At 54.5% G+C, this 20109-nt stretch overlaps 1 protein-coding gene across 2 annotated transcripts in view; it reads right to left on the reverse strand.

Moving 5' to 3' along the window:
• Positions 1-167: 167 nt before the first annotated feature.
• The window catches only part of MED26 (mediator complex subunit 26), a 54168-nt gene continuing 34226 nt past the window's right edge, over positions 168-20109 (reverse strand). For both annotated transcript variants that reach the window (XM_059389313.1, XM_059389314.1), the window contains exons 2-3: positions 5633-5707; positions 168-5016 (exon numbers count right to left, since the gene is read on the reverse strand). In XM_059389313.1, the coding sequence (XP_059245296.1) occupies positions 3364-5016; positions 5633-5707 (1728 nt within the window). In that variant the 3' untranslated portion in view covers positions 168-3363. The remainder of the gene's footprint in view (positions 5017-5632; positions 5708-20109) is intronic.

Below are 20109 nucleotides of genomic sequence, written 5' to 3' on the forward strand. Positions count from 1 at the left end.
CGACGCCGGGCGGGGGCGGGGCCGGGTAGGGGCGGGAGCGCCGGCCAACGCCGATCCCCATTGGTTACCGCTGCCTCGCGTCACGGCCTCGCGTCGGCCGACGCGCCCGGCACCACGTAGCGGACAGAGGCCCCGCCCCTCTGGTGGTCTTCCGGCCGGGGCGGTGCCTATCGAGGAAGTGGAACTTGGGGGAGCGGACGCCATCCTAGCGGGGTTCCCAAGCGGTGGGTTGGCCCGGGGACCCAGGAGCCGTGGCTCGAGCTGCATGGGCAGGAGTGCAAAGGCCCTGTCTCGTTGGCGTCCGTGAGCGGGTCATCTAGCTCGGGAGTCAAACCTCGATTCCCATGCTACATCGGCGCCCTCCAAACTGATCCCTGATGGGCGGGCGACGGCGGACACCAGAGAGTAAAAGACCAGATCTTTCCGGAAAAGAAACCAAATTGTTAAAAGCTTTCCATAGGCTAATTTTTTCTGCAAAAGCACGGGAGCGACTTCCATGGCCGGGCTCCAACAGAAGGGCTAGCCCGGAGCGCCCAGTCTCTGGGAGCTGGTCCTGGGAACCACTGCGACGTGTGCTGTGCGGTAGGTATGACCATCTCCATTTCACAGACGGACAGAGGCCACTTGGCTTAGGTCGCCTGGCTAGTTCGAGATTCGTGCCCATGGTAGTCTACTCCCGCACTTGTCTCCAGGGCTTTTGCAGGTGGAAGAAGTGCCAGGCCGACTGCATGCCCAAGGGCAGTCCGGATACAGCAGCCCCAGACCCCAGCGGAGGAAAACAAGATGGTTTTCAATAAGATGGTTTTATTCTAAAGGACTTTGACTTTTTTCCAAAAATCATGTACTGACAACTTTTGGGGTAGAAGGGGGGAGGTTAAGATGCCATTTTACAGTGCCTTTACTTGGCAAATTAGAAAGTGGCAACCCACTCATTTCCAAAATGTAGGAGAGAAATCTTAGCTTAACTGTGTGTTCTCAACAGCAGACAGTATCTTTATCCTGGGACTTACTGGATACTCAAGACAGAAGTGGTCCTGCAGGTGGGGGCAGGGATCAGGGAGATGATCGTAAGATGCCAACCTGTACCCTAATATCTTCCAGCTGTGCTTATGACCTTTTGTCACAGAATAAGTCACTTCCTGGGGACACCCACACAGCAGCAGGGCTGGCCCACATTTCAGGTACAGTGGACTTAGGAAATTAGTTACTCCATAGCACAAAGTATTCTACTGACATGCTCCACTCGCCACCCCCCTTTTTTGGTTTAAACTCTGATCCTTTAACTTCTCCTCACAGCTCTGGGGTAAGCACTTTCGTCTTCCAGAGAGATGTGTGTATAGGAGTGAAGTGATTATCTTAGAGCTGTACAGCACAGAGATGGCAGGTCCAAAATTCAACCTCAGCCTGTCCTCAAATCTGCTTCATCCCTGCCCTTATCTTAGGGTGGGTGTGTCTTGAACCAAGGCCATGTCGGAAGTCCCTGCTGCTTCTGAAATTATGGTTTTTGGGTTGACTCAGTGTTCATGGGCCCCATAGTTCGCCCAATGGAACTCTTATTTGTCAGAGCAAGTATGAGCACAGATGCAGAGGGTTTCTAGGGAGAGGGAGAAGTAGGTGCGGGGCTTGATACCAAGACTCTGGGATCATGACCTGAGCTGAAGGTAGATGCTTAACCAACGGAGCCACCCAGGTGCCCCAGGATTGTCCCTCTTAAGGGGCAGCTGCTGCTTCATCTGTGATATGAATAGGTACATCCAACATGACTTATTCTTGACTGAAAATTTTTGAAAACCAAAGCTTTAGCTTTTGGTTTCAGGGATGAGGGAGAAGGAAATACTATCATAGTCAAGGCAGAAAAGTTATTTTTAAAAAATAGCACCTGCCAGTTACTAAGGCAGCTCCAGGCCTGCATGGGGAGCTAGCAGCCCAGGGCCAGAGCCAAGGGGTGCCCTGCCAGACATGGCTCTGGGCCATGCCCTGTCCAAGCTAGATACTTTGTGGGGGTAAAACAAGGTTACTGAGACGTAGGACATGGAACCTCTTTAGAGGGCTTCTCTCCCTGGAGCAGGTGACCCCGGAGGTGGGAGAGGCAACAGGGCCCTGAATGAGTGAAAGGCAGGTGGAGGTCAGTTTTCATGCAGAACATTAATAGGCGGGCTTGGCCACTTTGCCCTGCCTATCTCCCTGCAGTCTGGCAATGGAGCCCAAACCTTGGACGCAAAAGGCGGATTTGACTGTAAAGGATCAAATTAGTAACGATTCTGAGACTGGTTTGTGCAAATGGTTTTTTTTTTATTTCCACATTTATATCACAAGGTGTCCACTTACTGGACCAAATAGCAAAGTTGCTCCCTTCTGCGTCCTGACAACACAGAAGTCTAAGTACTGTACATTCACTAAGGCTCCTTGTTTTTGCAAATCGCGTTTATGACAAATAACCATAAGGCAAACGAATCTAAAGGAATGGTTATGAGTGTTTCCAGCGTACAGACAGGTCTCCTCTTGCCCAACAATACAGCTTACACACCAGTAGCACCCGCAGTTACTTTTGTGTTTTTTGGGAGGGGACTCTAGAAAGGTGACATTTTCAAGATATGCGCAGGAACGGGAAAGAAACGGAAAAGGGAGAAAGAGGAAAATTATCTGGCTGGTGGTCAGATGGAAGAGGGGAATAAAATAAACTCCTAGAAAACTTAGATTTTTGCAGCATATTTTTCAAAACTGGGTTTTTAACCGAAACCAGATGAAAATGTGTGGATGCCCACGGAGGGTAGGCTGTACTGGCTGGCCGGCTGGCCCACCTGCTGCCAGCCGCTCGCCGCAGCGGACAAGCTTCTGGCGTCCGGACTGAAGGACTGGCCAAGCGGGGTGCAAATAGGGGCCACGGTGTAGGTACCCCCACTGCCTGAGACACTCAGGGCCAAATTTAAAAAAGGAAAATGCAAATAGATGAGATGCGTGCTTCGGTTGCTGTGTTTAAAGGGAACCTCTCCCCCAGGTTTTCTGTGCCTGCCTGCAACTGACGTCCCAGCTCATGGGTGCCGGGAGGTGTCCGCACCTCTTCCGGGGTGGGGAACTAACGCTTTTTATAGCTGGTTTGCTATAGAGTTCTGAACTCACTTTGCCGGCCTGCCTTCCACACGGTCCTTCCTTTGCAATTTTGTTAGTAAACTGGTAGCAGCATTTCACAAAAGAAGGAGAATTTTGAGGGAAGAGCACGGAGAGACCTCGAGACTCCCGCCCCCTCCCTCCTGCCCCGGGCCGGACTCCTCAGATTCCCAACCACCGGAGGCAGCCACGCCCCGCTGCCCGCCTGCCATGCTAACTGCGAGGTGGGAATGCACTTAGAGGCCGACAGGCTGGTCAGTCCAAGCAGACATAAGGCAGAATGTTCAACCGCCCGTCGTCACCGTGCGGGTCGAGCGATATGCACTGCGTCCAGTCATACCAGTTACCCTGTGTGTCCTGACACCCGTTCACCCCAGGCCACTGGTGGGCCTGGATTCTGTCCAGATCGTCCTGCATGACCTCGCGGTTCAGCCCTGGGAGGTCCGTGGGCGCGCTGTGAGGCACCAGCACGTGCGGCTTCCGGGCCCCCCGCCGGGTGCTCTCCTCCTGCTTCAGGTACTCAGACATGAAGTGGTGAGCCCCTGGGGTCTGCGCGCCTGACGACGAGAGCAGGCTGCTCTGCCGGCTCAGGTAGGACTGGATGATCTCATTGCGCGACAGCTCCTTCCAGTTCGTCTGTTCAAAAGGGCTCTGGACGCTGGCCTTGGCCTCAGGTTTGTCCAGCTCTGTCCTGGGCTGCTCTGTGTGCACAGGGCTGTCCGCCTGCACTGGCTCTTTCTGGGTCAGAGGTTTGATCTGTCTGGTCATGGGGTCAAAGGTGAGCTTCCGCTCTTTTAACCGGACAGGCTTGACACCCGCCTCAGCCACCTGCCCATCCAAGTTCACTGTGTAGTCACGAGGCCGGTACCTCTTCTTCTTTTTGCTGTCCGAGCCACCAGATGAGGCAGCATCGCTGTCCGCCTTAGAAGAGTCTGGGGAAAAGCCTGCCCGGGGAAGGTGGGGCTCGGAGGGAGGCAGCCCCACCTTGCAACCCTGCCCTGCCAGCCGCTGGTGGCCCTCAGGCTGCTCCAGCCAGCGCACCGGGCTCTCTGCACTGGACAGCAGCTCGAGCCGCCTCACGGGTGGTGTGGACGGCTGGGCCAGTGGAAGTGGTGATGGCACCTGTGTGGCATCAAGCGCCTGGGGCCGTGGAGAGGGGCTGGGCATGGAGCCCTTGGGCGTGTACGGGCTCCGCTGCCGGGCAAAGGAGCCCTCGTGCCGTGAGTTCCGGGGACTGAAAGAGCAGCGAAGCGGCCCCTTGGGGTGAGGGGGGCCTGGAGTCTCATCCACCCGGTCCATCTGCTGCAGCACCCCAGCCTTGGTCTGCAAGCAGGGGCCAGGGGGCTTGCCCAGACCTGGGGAGCTGGTGTGCGGCCGCACGGCGTTGACAGGAATCTTGCTGCTGTGCTTGTCGCTCTCGCCGTGCTCCAGGCGGCCGCCCTCGGGGCCCGCGTGCCCACTGCCGTCCAGGGTGCCTGAGAAGCTCTCAGGGCTCCCGCCGATCCCGTTGGTGGGGAGGGGGGATGAGTTGGGTACCAGAGAGTCATGGCTGGCTTTGGAGACCTTGGGAGGTGGCCCGGGGTGGCCAAGGTCACGCTGATCTCCCCGGCGCTTGCGGCTGCCCAGCCTGTCCAGCCGCTGTCCAGGTAGCCTCTGGATGTCGTTGCGGTTCTTCAGGTCATGGATGCTCTTGGGAGCGCCGGCCACCCCCACCTCTGGCCGGCAGTTGTGAGCACCCCCGTTGGCAGAGCCGGTGCCGCCCGCCAGCCCCCGCAGCGCCGCCTCATTCTGGTGCACAGGCTCGATGAGCTTCTGCCAGCTCCGCAGCAGCTTCTTGGCCCGCTTGGCGAGCTCCTCGTTCTTCGTTTTCTTGCGGACGTCGTTGATGAGCTTCCCAAGTCGAGTTTCCTACAACCAGAGAGAGACAATGACATGCTTTTGGGACAGGAAGTCCTCCATGGAAAGGGAGCTGAGGACCCCGGGCCTCTGGATTAATCCCACTACCTCTTAAACCCATGGATAACAAAACCCATGGGGATTTGGGGTCCTTTTTGACCTCTAACTTCTCAAATCTAGTCCTCAAACTTCAGAGTCCCAGGGCCACAGGCGGCATCTTCAGAAGCACCATCCCAAAGGCTCCTGGCAACCTAGAGGCTGTGGATCATCAAGGCCAGTGCAAGGACACTCTGCCAGGGAAGCTCTTTGGGTGAGAGCACACTATGGCAAAGACAATGGCAGACGGAGGGCCTGAGCCAGCATCGCTCACTGGAGCACCTCCAACTCCTGTCCCCTCCGGCCAGACACGCCTCCCAACCCAGGACTAAAACCACCCAATTCCTGCAGTGCCCATGGGAAGATGCCCCAGTCTGGGCCAGGAGGGTACGTACACCCCTCCCTCAGCACTACTAAATCCTCACTTGGGCAGTGAGAGCAAAGGCTCCAAGGAGCCCAGAAGGACTTGGGTTGGGGAAGCCCAGGCCCTGCGTACCCTTCTCTTCCCAATGTTGGGTCTGGGGACACTCACCTCCAGTGCCTCTTTGGTAATGGGGTATTTCTCCAGGCTGGAGATGACTTCCAGCACCGCCACCATGTTCCGGATCTAGGAAACAAGAGCCACTTGTCAGGTCTCTGCTCTTCTCCCAGTGCCAGCTGCTCAGGCCTCTCCCTCCCCGAGAGCCAGCGGAGTCGCCACACCCAAGCTCTCACCCCATGCCATCTCCTACCCGCTCCTGAAGCCGACAAGGCACCCAGTGCCCGCCCTCCCGTCCGCGGCCTCTAGTGCACGGGGTGCAGTGGACCACGAGCCCGTCCACGGCCATGCCCACCAGCCCAAGTGGTGGTCACACGGCTGAGATCCATGACATTTGTGATAAGTTCTGTTCCTGAGCTGGCAGAGGTGTTCTACTCTAGCATCTCATGGGGGCAAGGTGCTGAACGATTTATCCAATAAAACACACGGAGCTTAAAAAATCAGTAAAGGCGCATCTACTGTTGTTGCTCTTAGCTCCACTACACTTCACAGATACTGTGTTTGCTACGATCCAAGGTCTGTGGCAGCCCTGCATTTGAGTGAGTCTAGTGATGCCACTTTTCCAACAGCTTTGGCTCACCCTGTGTCCATCTCTGTGTCACATTTTTATAGTTCTCATAATATTTCTGATTTTTTTACTATTATATCTGTTATGGTGATCTGTGATCAGTGATTCTTGCTGTTACGACTGTGACTGTTTTCTGGTGCCAAAAACTGCACCCAAAGAAGATGGCAGACTTCGCTGGCACTGTGTGTGTGTGTTCTGACTGCTCCATTGTGGAGCCACTCCACAGTGGCTCCAGCCACTCCTCTCTCTCTCTTCTCCTTGGCCTCCCTGTTTGCTGAGACACAACAGTCATGAAAATCAGCCAAATGATCACGCTACAATGGCCTCTACGTGTTCAAGTGGAAGGGAGAGTCACACATCTCTCACTTTAAATCAAAAGCTAGAAATGATTACACTTAGTGAGGAAGGCGTATCCAAAACCAAGACATAGACCAAAAGCTACACCTCTTCTGCCAAACACTTAGCCAAGCTGTGAAGGCAAAGAAAGTTCTTGAAGGAAATTAAAGTGCTAGCCTAGTGAACAAACACGGGTGATAAGAAAGCGAAACTGCCTTCTTGCTGATAGGGACCAAGTCTGAGTGGTCTGGATAGAAGATCAAACCACCACGTTCCTTTAATCCAAAGCCTAGTCCAGAGCAAGGCCCTAACTCTCTTCAATTCTGTGAAGGCTCAGAGAGCTGGGGGAAGCTGCAGAAGCAAAGTCTGAGACTAGCAGAGGTTGGCTCATGAGGTTCAAAGAAAGAAACCAACTTCATAAGCTGAAAGTGCCAGTGAAACGGCAGGTGCTGATATAGAAGCTGCAGCAAGGGAGCCGGCAGAGGCGGCTGAGACGATTCACGAAGGTGGCAACGCTACTCAGCAAACTGTCAGTGCACATGAGACAGTCTTCTACTGGAAGAAGATGCCACCCAGGACTTTCAGAGAGAAGCCAATGCCCGGCTGCAAAGCTTCAAAGGACAGGCTGACTCTCATGTTGGGGGCTAATGCAGCTGGGGACCAAGTTGAAGCCAATGCTTATTTACCACTTAGAAAATCCTAGGGCCCTTAAGAATTATGCTAAATCTACTCAGTCTGTGCTCTAGAAAGGGAACAACGAAGCCTGGTGACAGCACATGAATTTGTAACATGGTTTACAGACTACTTTAAGTCTGTTGAGACTTACTGCTCAGGAAGAAAGATTCTTTTCAAGGTATTACTGCTCATTGACAATGCACGTGGTCACCCTAGAGCTCTGGCATGTGCCATGAGATTAATGTCATTTTCATACCTGCTGTCACAACACCCATTCTGCACACCATGGACTGAGGAGTCATTTCAACTTTCAAGTCTGATTATTTAAGAAGTACACTTTGTAAGGCTATAGCTACCATACAAAGTCATTCCTCTGACGCATCTGGGCAAAGTAAATTGAAAACTTTCTGGAAAGGGTTTACCATTCCAGATGCCACTGGGAAGAGATCAAAATATGAACATGAACAGGAGTATGGAAGCCGTGGATTCCAACCCTCACGGATGTCTGAGGGTTCAAGATGTCAGTGGAGGAAGTAACCACAGGTGTGATGGAAACAGCCAAAGAACTAGAATCAGAAGTGGAGCCTGACGATGGGACTGAATTGCTCCAACCTCACATTGAAACTTGAACAGCTGAGGAGTTGCTTCTAATGGATGAGCACAGAGCATGGTTTCCTGAGCTGGAATGTACTCGTGGTGAAGATGCCGTGAAGACTGGAAATGACCACAAAGGGCGGAGAGTATTGTAGAAAAACGAGCTGATAAAGCAGTGGCAGCATTTGAGAGGACGGACTCCCATTGTGAAAGAAGTCCTACTGTGTGTCAAATGCTAGCAAACAGCATCGCATGCTGTGGAGAAATTGTTGGTGAAAGGCAGAGCCAATCAATGCAGCAAACTTCACTGCTGCCTTATTTTAAGAAACTGCCACAGCCACCTCAGCCGTCAGCAGCTATCGCTATGGAGACAGGACATTCCATCAGCAAAGATTATGGTTTGCTGAAAAATGAGATGATGGTTAGCATTTTTTTAGTAATGAGATTTTGGGGGGCTTTTTTGTTTTAGAGAGCAGGGGAGGGAGAGGAAGAGAGAGACTCTTGAGCAGGCTCCTGCCCAGCGTGGAGCCCAACGCGGGACTCAATCTCATGATCCTGAGACCATGACCTGGGTTGAAATTAAGAGTTGGAGTTAACTATGTCACCCAAATGCCCCAATAATAAAGTATTTTTTAATTAAGGTATATTCATTGGCTTTTTAGATATAATACTATTACATACTTAACAGACTACAGTATAGTGAAAACACCATTCTTATGTGCACTGGGAAACCAGAAACTTCATTTGCCTCCATTTACTGTGATAGTTGGTGGTCTGGAGCCCAACCCACAGTATCTCCGAGGAATGACTGCACGCAGTAATCCAATCAATTTGGCTACATTAAAAGACTCTTTGTATAAGCTTATCCCAAGATGCCAAGATGCAACAGAGTGGGAGAAGACGGATACCACATGGCCCCGAGGATCTGTATGTATCTGAACACAGAAACCCTGGGCCAGCACACAAGAACAGGCACCAGGTGCAAGAGGAGAGGACAACCCCTGTGCTCAGCTCTTGCAGGCATGCGGGAATGCAGACGGAAGCCAGGAGAGGCTACCCTGTGGACATGGCCACCAACCGGCAGGAGTGGCATCTGAGAGTACCAGGGAATTCTGGGTCCCGCCAAGTCTAGGGTGTGATGGCCTCTGGTAGTCTCACAGGTGCACACCTGCTGACAAGCCATTCCATCCTTTGTCTGCTGTTTGCTGTAGGCCAGGCCCTCACACCACGTTTCCACGTGGCACTGCTCTGTGGAATCAAACGACCCCATGGGGAAGGTACTATCATCACATTGTACAAAGAGGGGATGGCACACAAAGGTGCAGGTCATGTAGTCAAATGTTAGAATGACACCAGTGCCTTCCAAGAGTCAAAGGAGCAGAAAGAAAAATTCAAGAGTAACAGAAACGAGCCACTTGTGGCCTCAGTGCACCGACAGACGAAGCTCAGACCACAGGGAGTGGAGTCACAGAAAAAACACACTCCGTGATCCGGCCACACCGATCATCAGAGCATACTCAAAACTTAGTTTAAGATCAGTCATGGACTTGGCCACTAGCCAATCACAGACCTAAATATGAAAGCAAGAACTCAGTCTTTTAGAAGACACAGGGCAGTTATCTCTGCAACCTTGGGGCAGACAAAGATTTCTCAGAACCCCCAAAGCAGTAACTGCCCAAGAAAAAATACTGACAAACTAGGCTTCACAAAGATTAAGAACTTCTGCTTACCACAAGAAGCAAACCTCAGCCCGAAAGCGCATGCCGACGGAGCATGCCCAGTGAGGGGCTCGGCTCCAGAAGAGAAAGCAAGCTCCTGCGGCTCAACACCACCACCACCACCACCACCACCCCCGCCCCAAGCAGCTGCAGGTTTTGGTGGGCTGGCGAGACAGGGGAGCCCTTGCCTTGAGCAAGCCCCCCCCGCCCCAAGACTGCACAGTGAGCACATCACACGCCCACACACACTGGAACGAAGCTATGCAGGCATGCGAAAGGGCACAAGGAAAGACACATCTCCCCCCCAGCCACTGTGGTATTGCCCTGTATCTTTCCCCAAAATACTCCTTGCATATAGAAGCTTGTGTATATACTTAACACACACTTAAAAAAAAAAAAAAAAGCAAAACATGACTCTATGCCTTACTTTTTCTCACTAACATCAGAAACACCCAACACCACAGACCTCCTTAGCTCTTCCTTCCAGGATGGGCTCAGGGGAGGGAGGGCCCCACTGAGCAGTGCCGTGTCCCTCCTTTTCCACTTACTGTCACAAACAAGGCTGCAACGCTCAACTTTACTCGAGGCAAATCTGGGCTAACACACGAGCTGCTAGAGGGGCTCCTGGCACTGTGGCCATGAATGACTGTAGTGAGCCGCCGGGGAGGCCCCCCCGTTCCACGCCCACTGCAGGAGAGGAAGGTGGGGAAGCCTGTTTCCACATCCTTGCCAGTACTGATGCGCTGGTTTCCTCTGCTGCCAGAATGATCCCACAGGATCCCAAGCTGAGTGGCTCCAACACCATGCATGTATACATCAGTTAAGTTCCGGAGGGCAGGAGTGTGGTTTGGGTCCCCCCAGGCTGAGATCCAGGTGCAGGCATGCCGCCCTCCTTTCAGGAAGCTCTCGAGAGCGGTTTCTTACTCCTTCGGTGCTGAACGACTTAATCCTCCTTGCTGTAGCGAGGGCCCCCTTTTCCTGCTGGCCGGCTGTCACCTGAAGGCCATTTCCAGCTTCAGGAGGGCGCTGCATTCCCCAGCTCATGGCACCTCAGTCCACCTCCCAAGCCAGCAACAGGCCCAAGTCCTCCCACTGCACCTCTGAGCCAGCCAGGAAAGGGTCCGCTTCTAATGACGGGCTGCGGCTGGGTCCACCTGTGCCATGCAGGTCTGCACCCTCACTCACATGTGCACCCTCCTGCCATGTAAGGTACCACATGGCCAGCTTCCGGGGACTAGGATGTAGACATCCGTGGGGGCTGGCTGTGACTCTGCCGACCATGTGGATTCCCAGCTTATCTGCCTTATTTCCAGCTGAAGGCAGCTGTCCCCTCCACCCGCCTCAGGTTCTCTGTCTTTTCTGAGTGTGAACTGCAGTGACCACAGAGCACGCCAGTGACCCTCACTGTGCCAGACAGAGCTCCCACAAGGCTGCCCCTCTGCCAGGGGGCCCAAGCCACCCCTTGGCAACAAAGGTCTCCCCTCACAGTGTTCTCATTCAGGGCTGTGCCCGCGAATGCACACATCTAGATGGCCCCCCAAATCTACCCCAAGCTATGCTGAAGGAAGGGGTCGGAGAGGAGACACTCTTCATCCTTCTTTCACATACCTTTGACGTGCCACGGACAGGGACTTGGCGCAAGAGGAGACCGCACAGTGAGGAGGCCAGTACCACAGGGACAGCAAGGCCACCCACTCCCTGTCCCCAGCCCTGGGATTCCAGCCCTGATGGGGTCCTGAGCCTGCCACATGGCCTGTCTCCACCCCAGTGACCTCACCCGGGTATATTTAGAGCCCTGGGACCCACACACTCCTGAACCACAGTCCCTGCAGAGCGAGCTCGGCAGCACAGACTGTCCTTGTCCTTGGGCAGACGCTGTCCCGCTGCCAGACAGGAGGGGGGAGGCAGAACACCTGGGCAACCCCGGAGGCTGGTAGCCAGCTAGCACCAGAGACCTGGCGCAGTTGGAGCCGCCCCTGGGAGCTGTGCCGGAGTGGGCAAGGGGACGTCTGCAGGCCCCGCCGTCCTGCCTGAGCAGCTCCCACACTTGAGGCCGTGTGCAGTCTGGCTTGGAGCAGGCTCTCCGGCTCCCAGCCCTGTGGAAAATGCTACCTCTGCCTAACCTCTTTCTGCCCTGGCTACCTGCAAGTTCAGGACTGTCCCGGGGGCTCAGTCCTCTGGCTCTGCCCCACCCTGAAGGGATGATGGTGAGGGCATGGAGCACTGAGTGGGAAGCACTACCTGGGCATTCCAAGTGCCGCCAGTCTCCTGAGGACCAGGAAGCGGACCCCGATAAATGCTCCAAGGAGTCTGGCCCTGTGCCCTGACGCTCACCACACCCGACAGGCAGGAGTCTGTGCAGCACCAGGCCCAGCCTGGCCTCTGGTCTCAGACCTAATATGCAGTGTCACCCCAGCCAGCCTGTGGCTCTGCCTGGGTTGGACACTCTAAGATGGAAGCTCCTGAACCAGCCTCCCCAACACACCCACCCACACAGAAGCAGCCAGGCCTCCTAGGATGAGATGTCCATCAGGAGGCTCCCAACCAGGTTCCAGGCCTGCAAAGCCCCAGTACGAGGCCCTCGGGCCAGGGAAGTCAGTGTCAAGTGGAAGGCAGACCAGGCATGCGTACAGAGAGGGCAGGACCCGAGTGGGCCTGTCCCAGGGTGTCCACAGCAGACGTCCTAGCACCTAGGGAGATGGTGACATGGCCCCAAAGCTCTGGAGGGGAGAGAGAGGACCAGAGTGAAGACAGTGGAATGAGCAAGGACACCCGGAGGAAAAGCAGATGGCGGGGAAGTGAGCAGGCTCCTACACGACCCGCCTTTCAGCTTCGGCCACTGTATGGGACCTAAACTGCTGCTGTGACACCCACAGACCACTTGTCTTCGGCCCGTCCTGGGTCCCTCCTGGCACCCGGCTGCAGGTGCCACAATCACAGCACAGACGCTGTTCTGTTCCTGTATAGGGAAGAAGCTTCTGGGCAGCCCCCGGCACTGCCCGCAGTGGGGGCCTTTGGGCACTTCTGGTGGCCAGAGTTCCGGGGCCACATACAAGCCTCCTGCTGTCAGGAGGAGCCAGGTGCATTGGCTATCTCCCTCAGGATTTGTTCTCAACAAGAACAAAACCAAGAATACCTCTCAAAACCAAAGGGTTTTCCCAAAAGGGACAGAACTCACAAATGAAGAATGCCTGAGCACCCAGAGTCTCTCATTTTCTCCATAGGGCTCCTTCAGTAGATGCAAGTTAATTTGTATATATGTAACAGTTAACAAAGCCAAATGTCACCTCCCCTTTCTACCAATGAGGATGTCCCATGTGAACCGCTCCCCATCTCGGCCCACTTATTCTCTAGCGGACTGCCCTCTTTAGTGGAAGTAATTACTCACCTAGCCAAGGAGCCCGCAGGGTGGTGGTGTGCCCAACGCAGCTGGGCACGGAGGTATCAGGAGAGGGGGAGGGCCACTCTGGAAGTGCAGGGAGCAGGCAGGGCCAGAAGACTCCTTAACTACCTCACTGAGCGCTTGCAGATCCTAGACTGGAGGCTCAAGGGCCATAATCACGTCCACTCCATAAGACAGGAAAGTCAGCATCACAGGGGCAGCTCCACCAGCCAGTGTCTCTGGCATCCCTAAACAAGGCACCTCCCAGCTCCGGGACAGGGAGAGAGAAAGCACATTCGTGCTCACACCTATGGGACACCCCAGGGATACATGCTCCTCACCACCAACCCCAGTTCCCAGGGCTTTTCTGGGGTCTTCCCACAACATGAGAACCAAGAGCAGGCACTAAGAAGCAGAAAGGCCTTTCCTCCTGGGGAGACCCTCAGCACAGGCTCAGTAGCTGCTCCAGCCAGGCTGGCTAACCAGCGGTATTTGCTGCACGGCAAGAAGGGGGCTGGATGCACACAGGAGGGGATGGCACCCGCAGAAGCAGCCTGAGCTAAGCCAGAGCGCGAGCGCACCACTCGCGCGGGAGGCTGGTGACATCCCGGTCTCCTCACTCTGCCAGGCCACGCAGGAGCAGCGAGGAGCCCTCCATGCACACTGCGCTCTGTGGGATCCACTAAAGGGGCACCGCTCACCCCCCAGCATTTCATGACCCGTTTCTCAATGTTCACTGGAGAAACGATAAACTTGGGTGTGGACAGCAGAAAGGGGATGGATGCAGCGATGCCGACTGGCTCTAAACTGATTTCTACTGAAGCTGGGGCACGGCTACATTATTCTCTCTACTTCTATGTTTGAAATTGGCCACAAATCGGGATGCCTGGGTGGCTTGGTCAGTTAAGCGTCTGCCTTCAGCTCGGGTCATGACTGAAGGGTCCTGGGATCGAACCCCGTGTCAGGCTCCCTGCTCAGCAGAGAGTCGGCTTCTCCTCTCCCTCTGCTTTTCCCCAGTTCGTGCCTGCTCTCTTGCTCTCAAATAAATAAAATCTTTCAAAAAAAAAAAGAAAAGAAAAGAAAAAAGAAAAAACTGGCCACAAATCTAAAGCGTTACAAAGTACACGTATTTCCTCACATGGGGATGGGACACGACTGTCACTGGAGGTGGAATGAGATGGCCGCTGGTAGCCGCATGGAGGTGAAGTGAGGAAATCCCTGCTTTCCAGTCCCACACGGTGGCTTCTCCCTACACCATGTGGTACCTGCACGGGGAGGGAGGCCGAGGGCTGGTGGGATGCTGGCCCCCTCAACCTCTGATTCAAACTATAGGGCACCTTCTATTTGGTGCAACCTTTGGATTTTCTCACCGAGCGCCTTGCAAGTAGCTCAGATGCAGCTCAACAGACTCGGTGTAAAGACTGCCCACACCCCCGGCGGCGAAGGGGATCTGGGATCTGCTCTCTGAGGCGGGTCCGTGCCTCCTTGCACAGAGCCCACAGACATCTGGAACCCCGGCCATGCCTGATTCCTCATGCTTCTGAGACCAGCTCGTTGCCCTCAAATAGGGAGGATGCCTCAGGTCTAGGAGGGCACCCATCAAGATAGGGGCCAAACAGCTTCCTGAGGGGCTCTCCAGAGCTGGGGGTGGCTACACCCACGGAGAGGGCAGGTTCTGTGGCTGGGTTCCCAGAGTGCTGAGGCCAGGGAGGGAGAGCCAGCACCCAGGCTTCTGACATGACAATAAGCCCCAGGCCACACCAAAGCCCTTACCCGTCTTTGGAGGCTGGCATGTACGTGTTCACACATGCATGAGGTCAGAAGCCAGGGGAAGGTCGGTCAGAGTCTAGGGGCATCTCACAGTGGTCCCAGTTCAGGTCACCCCATCCGGGGAGGGTGAAACATGGTAAAGAGCAACAGTAACCCAGCAAAGGGACAGCCCACCAATTCCGCCCGGTGGCAGCCCTCTGAAGCCTAGTGACATCACTGGCTCCTCCAGAGTCCAGGACACTAGACCAGCTTCAGAAAACCTGCCTGCAACAGGGCACATGGAATCATTTTTAACACCAAACCCCAACGGAAAAAGCATTTTAACCGGCCCACATCACACGTCTGAAAGTTGCTCTGTGAATCAGATCACTGGTCTGATCCTGGATCCGTGTTAAGAGCTGGGGCGAGCACAGTGGGGTACACCTGCCATCGACCAGCCCCCTCCTCCCCTATTTCAGGGGCGATGTAGGTAAATCCCAGGCCCTGAGTAATTACCACTCTGTGGGGGATTTCCAACTCCACGTGAAACAAGGAACCAAGACACTGAGCTGCAGAGTCCGTGAGGCCCGCTGCTCACTGTTCTTTCCTCCATACTTCAAGGGCTCCCGCCCTGCCTTAAATCCCCATTCTCTCAGGAATGAAGCTGGATGTGTGCAGCCATGCTGACACAGGGGAAACCCAGTGCTCCTTGAGGTCTGAGCACTGATGGGGCCCACGGTCAGTGAGCTGGGGCAGGCCCACCGCAGCCCGACTCTCACAGGGCCACCACCTGTTGGCTTCCTCCAGGGGCTAAGCTCTCTAACTTTCTGTCCTTGCAAGCCCACTTTACAGGTGAGGAAGCCGAGGGTCTGGGAAGGTCCTGGGGATCCAGGGCTCAGCACACAGCTAGAAGGTGGCAGAGAACAGTCTTACATTAGCCTGGCACAGGTCTGCTCATCACACACAGTCCAGCTGGTCCTTTACCAGGTGGGGCGAGATGCCACCCGGCTGGTGATGCTGGCACCCCGCCCACATACTCTTCCTGATCTGCCACAGCAGGTTAAGTGCACAGGTTACAGAGTTTCTTGAAGCCACAGAGGGCCTGTGGCTTTGTGCCCAGATTTCTGGGCTGCCTCTCCCTTCCCTCCAGGGCAGCCTCGAGCTAGGGAGACCCGCGCACATACCCACCACAGACGGGGCTTCGGTCCGCCCAGCACTCATCCTAAGCAAGAGGCCACTGGGTAAACAGCAACAGCGTAGCGGCGCACACCAAAAGTCTTCCTGCCTCTGATGAGCGGCACAGGTGTTCCCAGGTGGGCGCCATTCTTTCTGTGGCTCAACCTGCTCTGGCGCAAGATGGCACAAGAAATGGCAGCCCCTGCCTCCCCCAGCGATCCTGGCTGAGCCCAGCCCGTGTCCCCCTGTCTCCCGAGAGGTCAGTGTGTCTTGAGCCTCCCTCTTGGCTCTGGAAGGTGCATCCTCCTGGCCCTGCTCTGCTTTGGCTGGTTCCACAGCCAGGCAGGAGCAAGAGGAAGCTCCCTCAGGTTGTCTGCATTCGGCCTGGCCGAGGTGCCTTCCGCTGCCAGGACCCCAGTGGGAGTCTCACACCCACAGGGTGAAATCTCACTCACACATGGCTTCTTAGAGGGAGAATGACACAGCTGGCGGGGAGGAGGCGGGCAGCAGTGAGTGCCATGTCCCAGCTGCAGCTGCCAAGCTCACCACTTGCAAAAGCACAAAAGCACTTCCTCATCAGAGGGGCCCATATGCTCCCTTGGAGCGTCCACAATTGGAGCAGGGCCACTGCCTGCATGGCCGTGTCACACTCACAGCCCACAGAGCACCTGGGGCCAGCTAGAGCACATAACTACAGCTGCAACTCGGCCCAGGGGACGGAAACCCCAGCCTGAGCCCCGGGAGCAGGCAGAGCAGGACCTATATCCCACAGCAGCAGCTGGAGCTCCCCATCAGCATGCAAACAGAAGCAGTACAAGCGAGCAGTGAGGCAGCCATCCATCCAGCTTGTCACCAAGAGGCTAACAGATACGGAGGGGGACATGGAGGAGAGGAACACGGGAGGGGAAGAGGCAGCACTCCCCCTGCATCCCCAGCTCCCAAACTCTCCCTCTCTCCCTCCTGCTTTTTATCACAGCAGCTCTTCCCAACAGAACTATGTACTTAAACTTTCCTGAACTCAGAGTCAGGTCAACAGCACACACACAGTTCTCATTATAATCCAGCCCCTTCTGAGAGCACAAGAGCTCTCAATATGTCATCTGTGAGCTGGTTCATTCCTGCACTGATACAACTATAAAGTCAGAAAGCCGGGCAGAGCATTTTCTTTTCTGCCACACATGCTCCCAGAAGGGCTGGCTAGCAGAGCATCTGATGACAGCACTCGTGGTCAGGTCAGGGTTTCCCCCTCCCATCCTCACACTCCTGTAGGAACAGCCAGTAAGAACACCAGCTGTGCAAGACAGAGGGCCTAATGCCAATGGGAGGGGCACACACAGTGCTTGACCCACATGCATGCAGAATATAGGCAATCCAAAGAGAGAACTGGCCAGCTTTTTAGGAACTGATACGGACCAACCTCTGAGGGACTGTGAAGTAAAATACAGATTGACAGTGCATTCCTGTGCCCCCAAGTCAAACACCCAGTGGTGGGGCTGGACAGAGAAGGGCCAGGAAGTGGACCTGTCAAAGAAACAGTGGGGCCCAACCTAGCCCTCTAATGCTGTCCAACTAAGACTTAAGCAAGACCAGCCACTAATCAGCCCAGTTCCTCCTCCAAGAGAGGGGAAGCCCGGGCGGAATGTTGGGAAAATCACAGATCATCTCTGTAGATCCTGAATAGCACGCTGACCACCATCTTGAGAGACTCTGTGCTCATGGGGGCCAGGTCAGGTGGGCACTGCAAGTTCACCAGCAGCCTGCTCTGTGGTCACTAAGAGCCCTTGAGGCACTGCAGTGCCCAGCATGGAGCCAGCCTCCAGTCCGCCAACCTGCGCTGCTGTAAGATCCTGGGAGCCAAGGATATTCCAGAATTCCCCTCAACAAGTCACCAAATGCTTTCTGAGCACCTACTGCAGGCCTGGAGTACACAGGAAGGCATGTATGGCCCAGTCCTGAGGGATGGGTGGAGATGGCCAAAGGCAAGGACAGACACAATATAGGGGGTACATCAAAACTGAGGCTCAGCTGAGCTGCCGGGAACCCTGGTACAAGCAGCCCAGAACCATGGCAACATCCAGAAAGCTCTTTTAGAAGAGAAGGATTACAGGGTACGGAACCAAAGACACACCCCTTCTCGGAGGGAACACAAGCCGAGAACTGGCCCCACTCCCGAGGCTGCCATGCGACACGGGGTAAAATCCAGGGCGCCCCTGATAAGCAGCAAGAATATGTTACTGACAGGTAAATGACGTGCAGGGTCTGGCAGCCCTCACTGTCCTGAGCACTCCCACGGGGTCACCACAAACCTTCTGAGTTGGGTGGACATGAAAAGAGCAAAAGAACTGCCAGAACCTAGGTGTGGGCCGCAGTCATTTGGCAAGTCTCAGGGTTCAAAGTATCAAGGAACTGTCTCCCTTTTAAATGAGAACCTGACAGATAGACAAATTCACCAGGCCCTAAACGTAGTTAAGGATGGGTGTGTGTGCCTGTCCTACACAGGGTGAAGGCCTCCTGCTAGGCCATGATCTCCATACTGAGTGTTCCAGGGCCTAAAGCTCCAGAGATCAGCAGATGGCTCGGAGCCCACCCACCCAGCCCATTCAACTGTTCCCTCGGCCACTAAGTGGGAGGATGGACAGAGGCTTCCTACAGGCTCCTGCAAGGGGAAAAAGAGACACACAGGAACACCCAGAATGCTGCCTGGCACACCGTAAGCGCCCAGAAAGGAGTCGCCTCCTACACCTGGGAGGGATCAGGCCCGAGGCCACCCCTCCCCTCACCTGCTGCCCTGCAACTCAAGGGCTGTGTGTGGAGCTGGAGGAACCACAGTGGGCACAGGGACTTTCTCAGTGGGCATTCCTGTAACGGGCGCTGCCATGGAGAGAACCAAGGACACACTCACAGAGCAGGAAGTAGAGTGTACATTCTGTGTCAAACGTCGTGTAAGGATAGACACTCATACCCCACGAACCAACAACTCCACTCTGAGGTACATAACAACAGTCACACAAACACCCGTGCATGGAGAACATATTCAGAACAGCGCCAACTAAAAACCACCTGAAAGGCCATCACCAGCATCATGGGTGACTAAATCATGCTCTATCCATTCAGCATGGAATGAACAAAACATCAGAGATAAATCTCAAAACAGCATCTGGTGATAAAGCCAGGCACTAAAGAATACATTCTGTATTGGAGCGAAAGCTCACGAGCAGGTCAGACTTCTCAGTGATGACTGAAGTCAGGGCAAACTGGGGGTGGCGAGCTGCTAGGAGAGGGAGCAAGAGCAGCTTCTGGGGAAATGCTCTATTCCTTGCCCTGGATGGCAGGCGGTGGGGGTGGGGGGGCACTCAGGCATGTTCACTTCATAAGCATTCCATAAAATGTAACACTCACAACTTGTGCACTTTTCTGGATGAGGCCATCCTGTCCCAGAAACAGATGCCAGAGCCACTGGGGTTGAAGAGGACGAGACAGTGGTGAGGCACTGCGGCTCCCACACAGTGGCACAGACCCTCTCAGGGTCCCACAGAGAGGGCTGCATAAGGCCAGGCTATCTCCAAGACAAGCAGCACGCGCTGTGCTTCAAAGCTCACAGGGAAACATGCCCACACACTCCTACCCTGTCAGGTCTGGGAGGAGGTGGGTGTTCTGTAGGTTCTAAGGAAAATGAGCTCAACAGCTCAGTGTCCTCAAGAAGATGTAAGCTCCAAACTTCCTGGAGAGGCAGGCAGGCAGTACCCACTGCCTGGCCAGCACTGTGCTGGGCATCTGTCCCTTACCATACCACAGTCTCTTCTGAGACCACAGATCCCCACAGGAGGTATTATGCTGTTTCTCCAGCATGGAAACCAGGGCACCCATTAAACATCTGGCCACAGGTTCACTACTGACCTAAGCTGCTAATCTTGCGCAGTCAGCCCATGCCTGACTCCACGCAACAGGCCATTAACAAGTCCTACTGGTGACCTGGGCAGAAACAGCTGGCTTGAAGGAGGGCAACAGAACAATTAGAATAAGGAAAATCTTCATGCCTAACCCAGGAAAGAAGCTATCATAAGAAAAGGAGACTAGAAATTAAAGTGGGGGAGAAAGATAACATTTGAAAAATCAATGTAATTTGTCTTATTATGAAGGCTGAAAATGAAAAAAGCCTTATGAGTGTTCCAAAAGATAGAGAAAAAATGTTTGACAGAACTGGGCATTTCTTCCTGATAAAAACTTTCAGCAAACTAGGAATAGAAGAGAACCTCCGTGGCCTGGTAAGTGC

The sequence above is a fragment of the Mustela nigripes genome, chromosome 2 (genome assembly GCF_022355385.1).
Source record: "Mustela nigripes isolate SB6536 chromosome 2, MUSNIG.SB6536, whole genome shotgun sequence".
NCBI lineage: Eukaryota > Metazoa > Chordata > Mammalia > Carnivora > Mustelidae > Mustela > Mustela nigripes.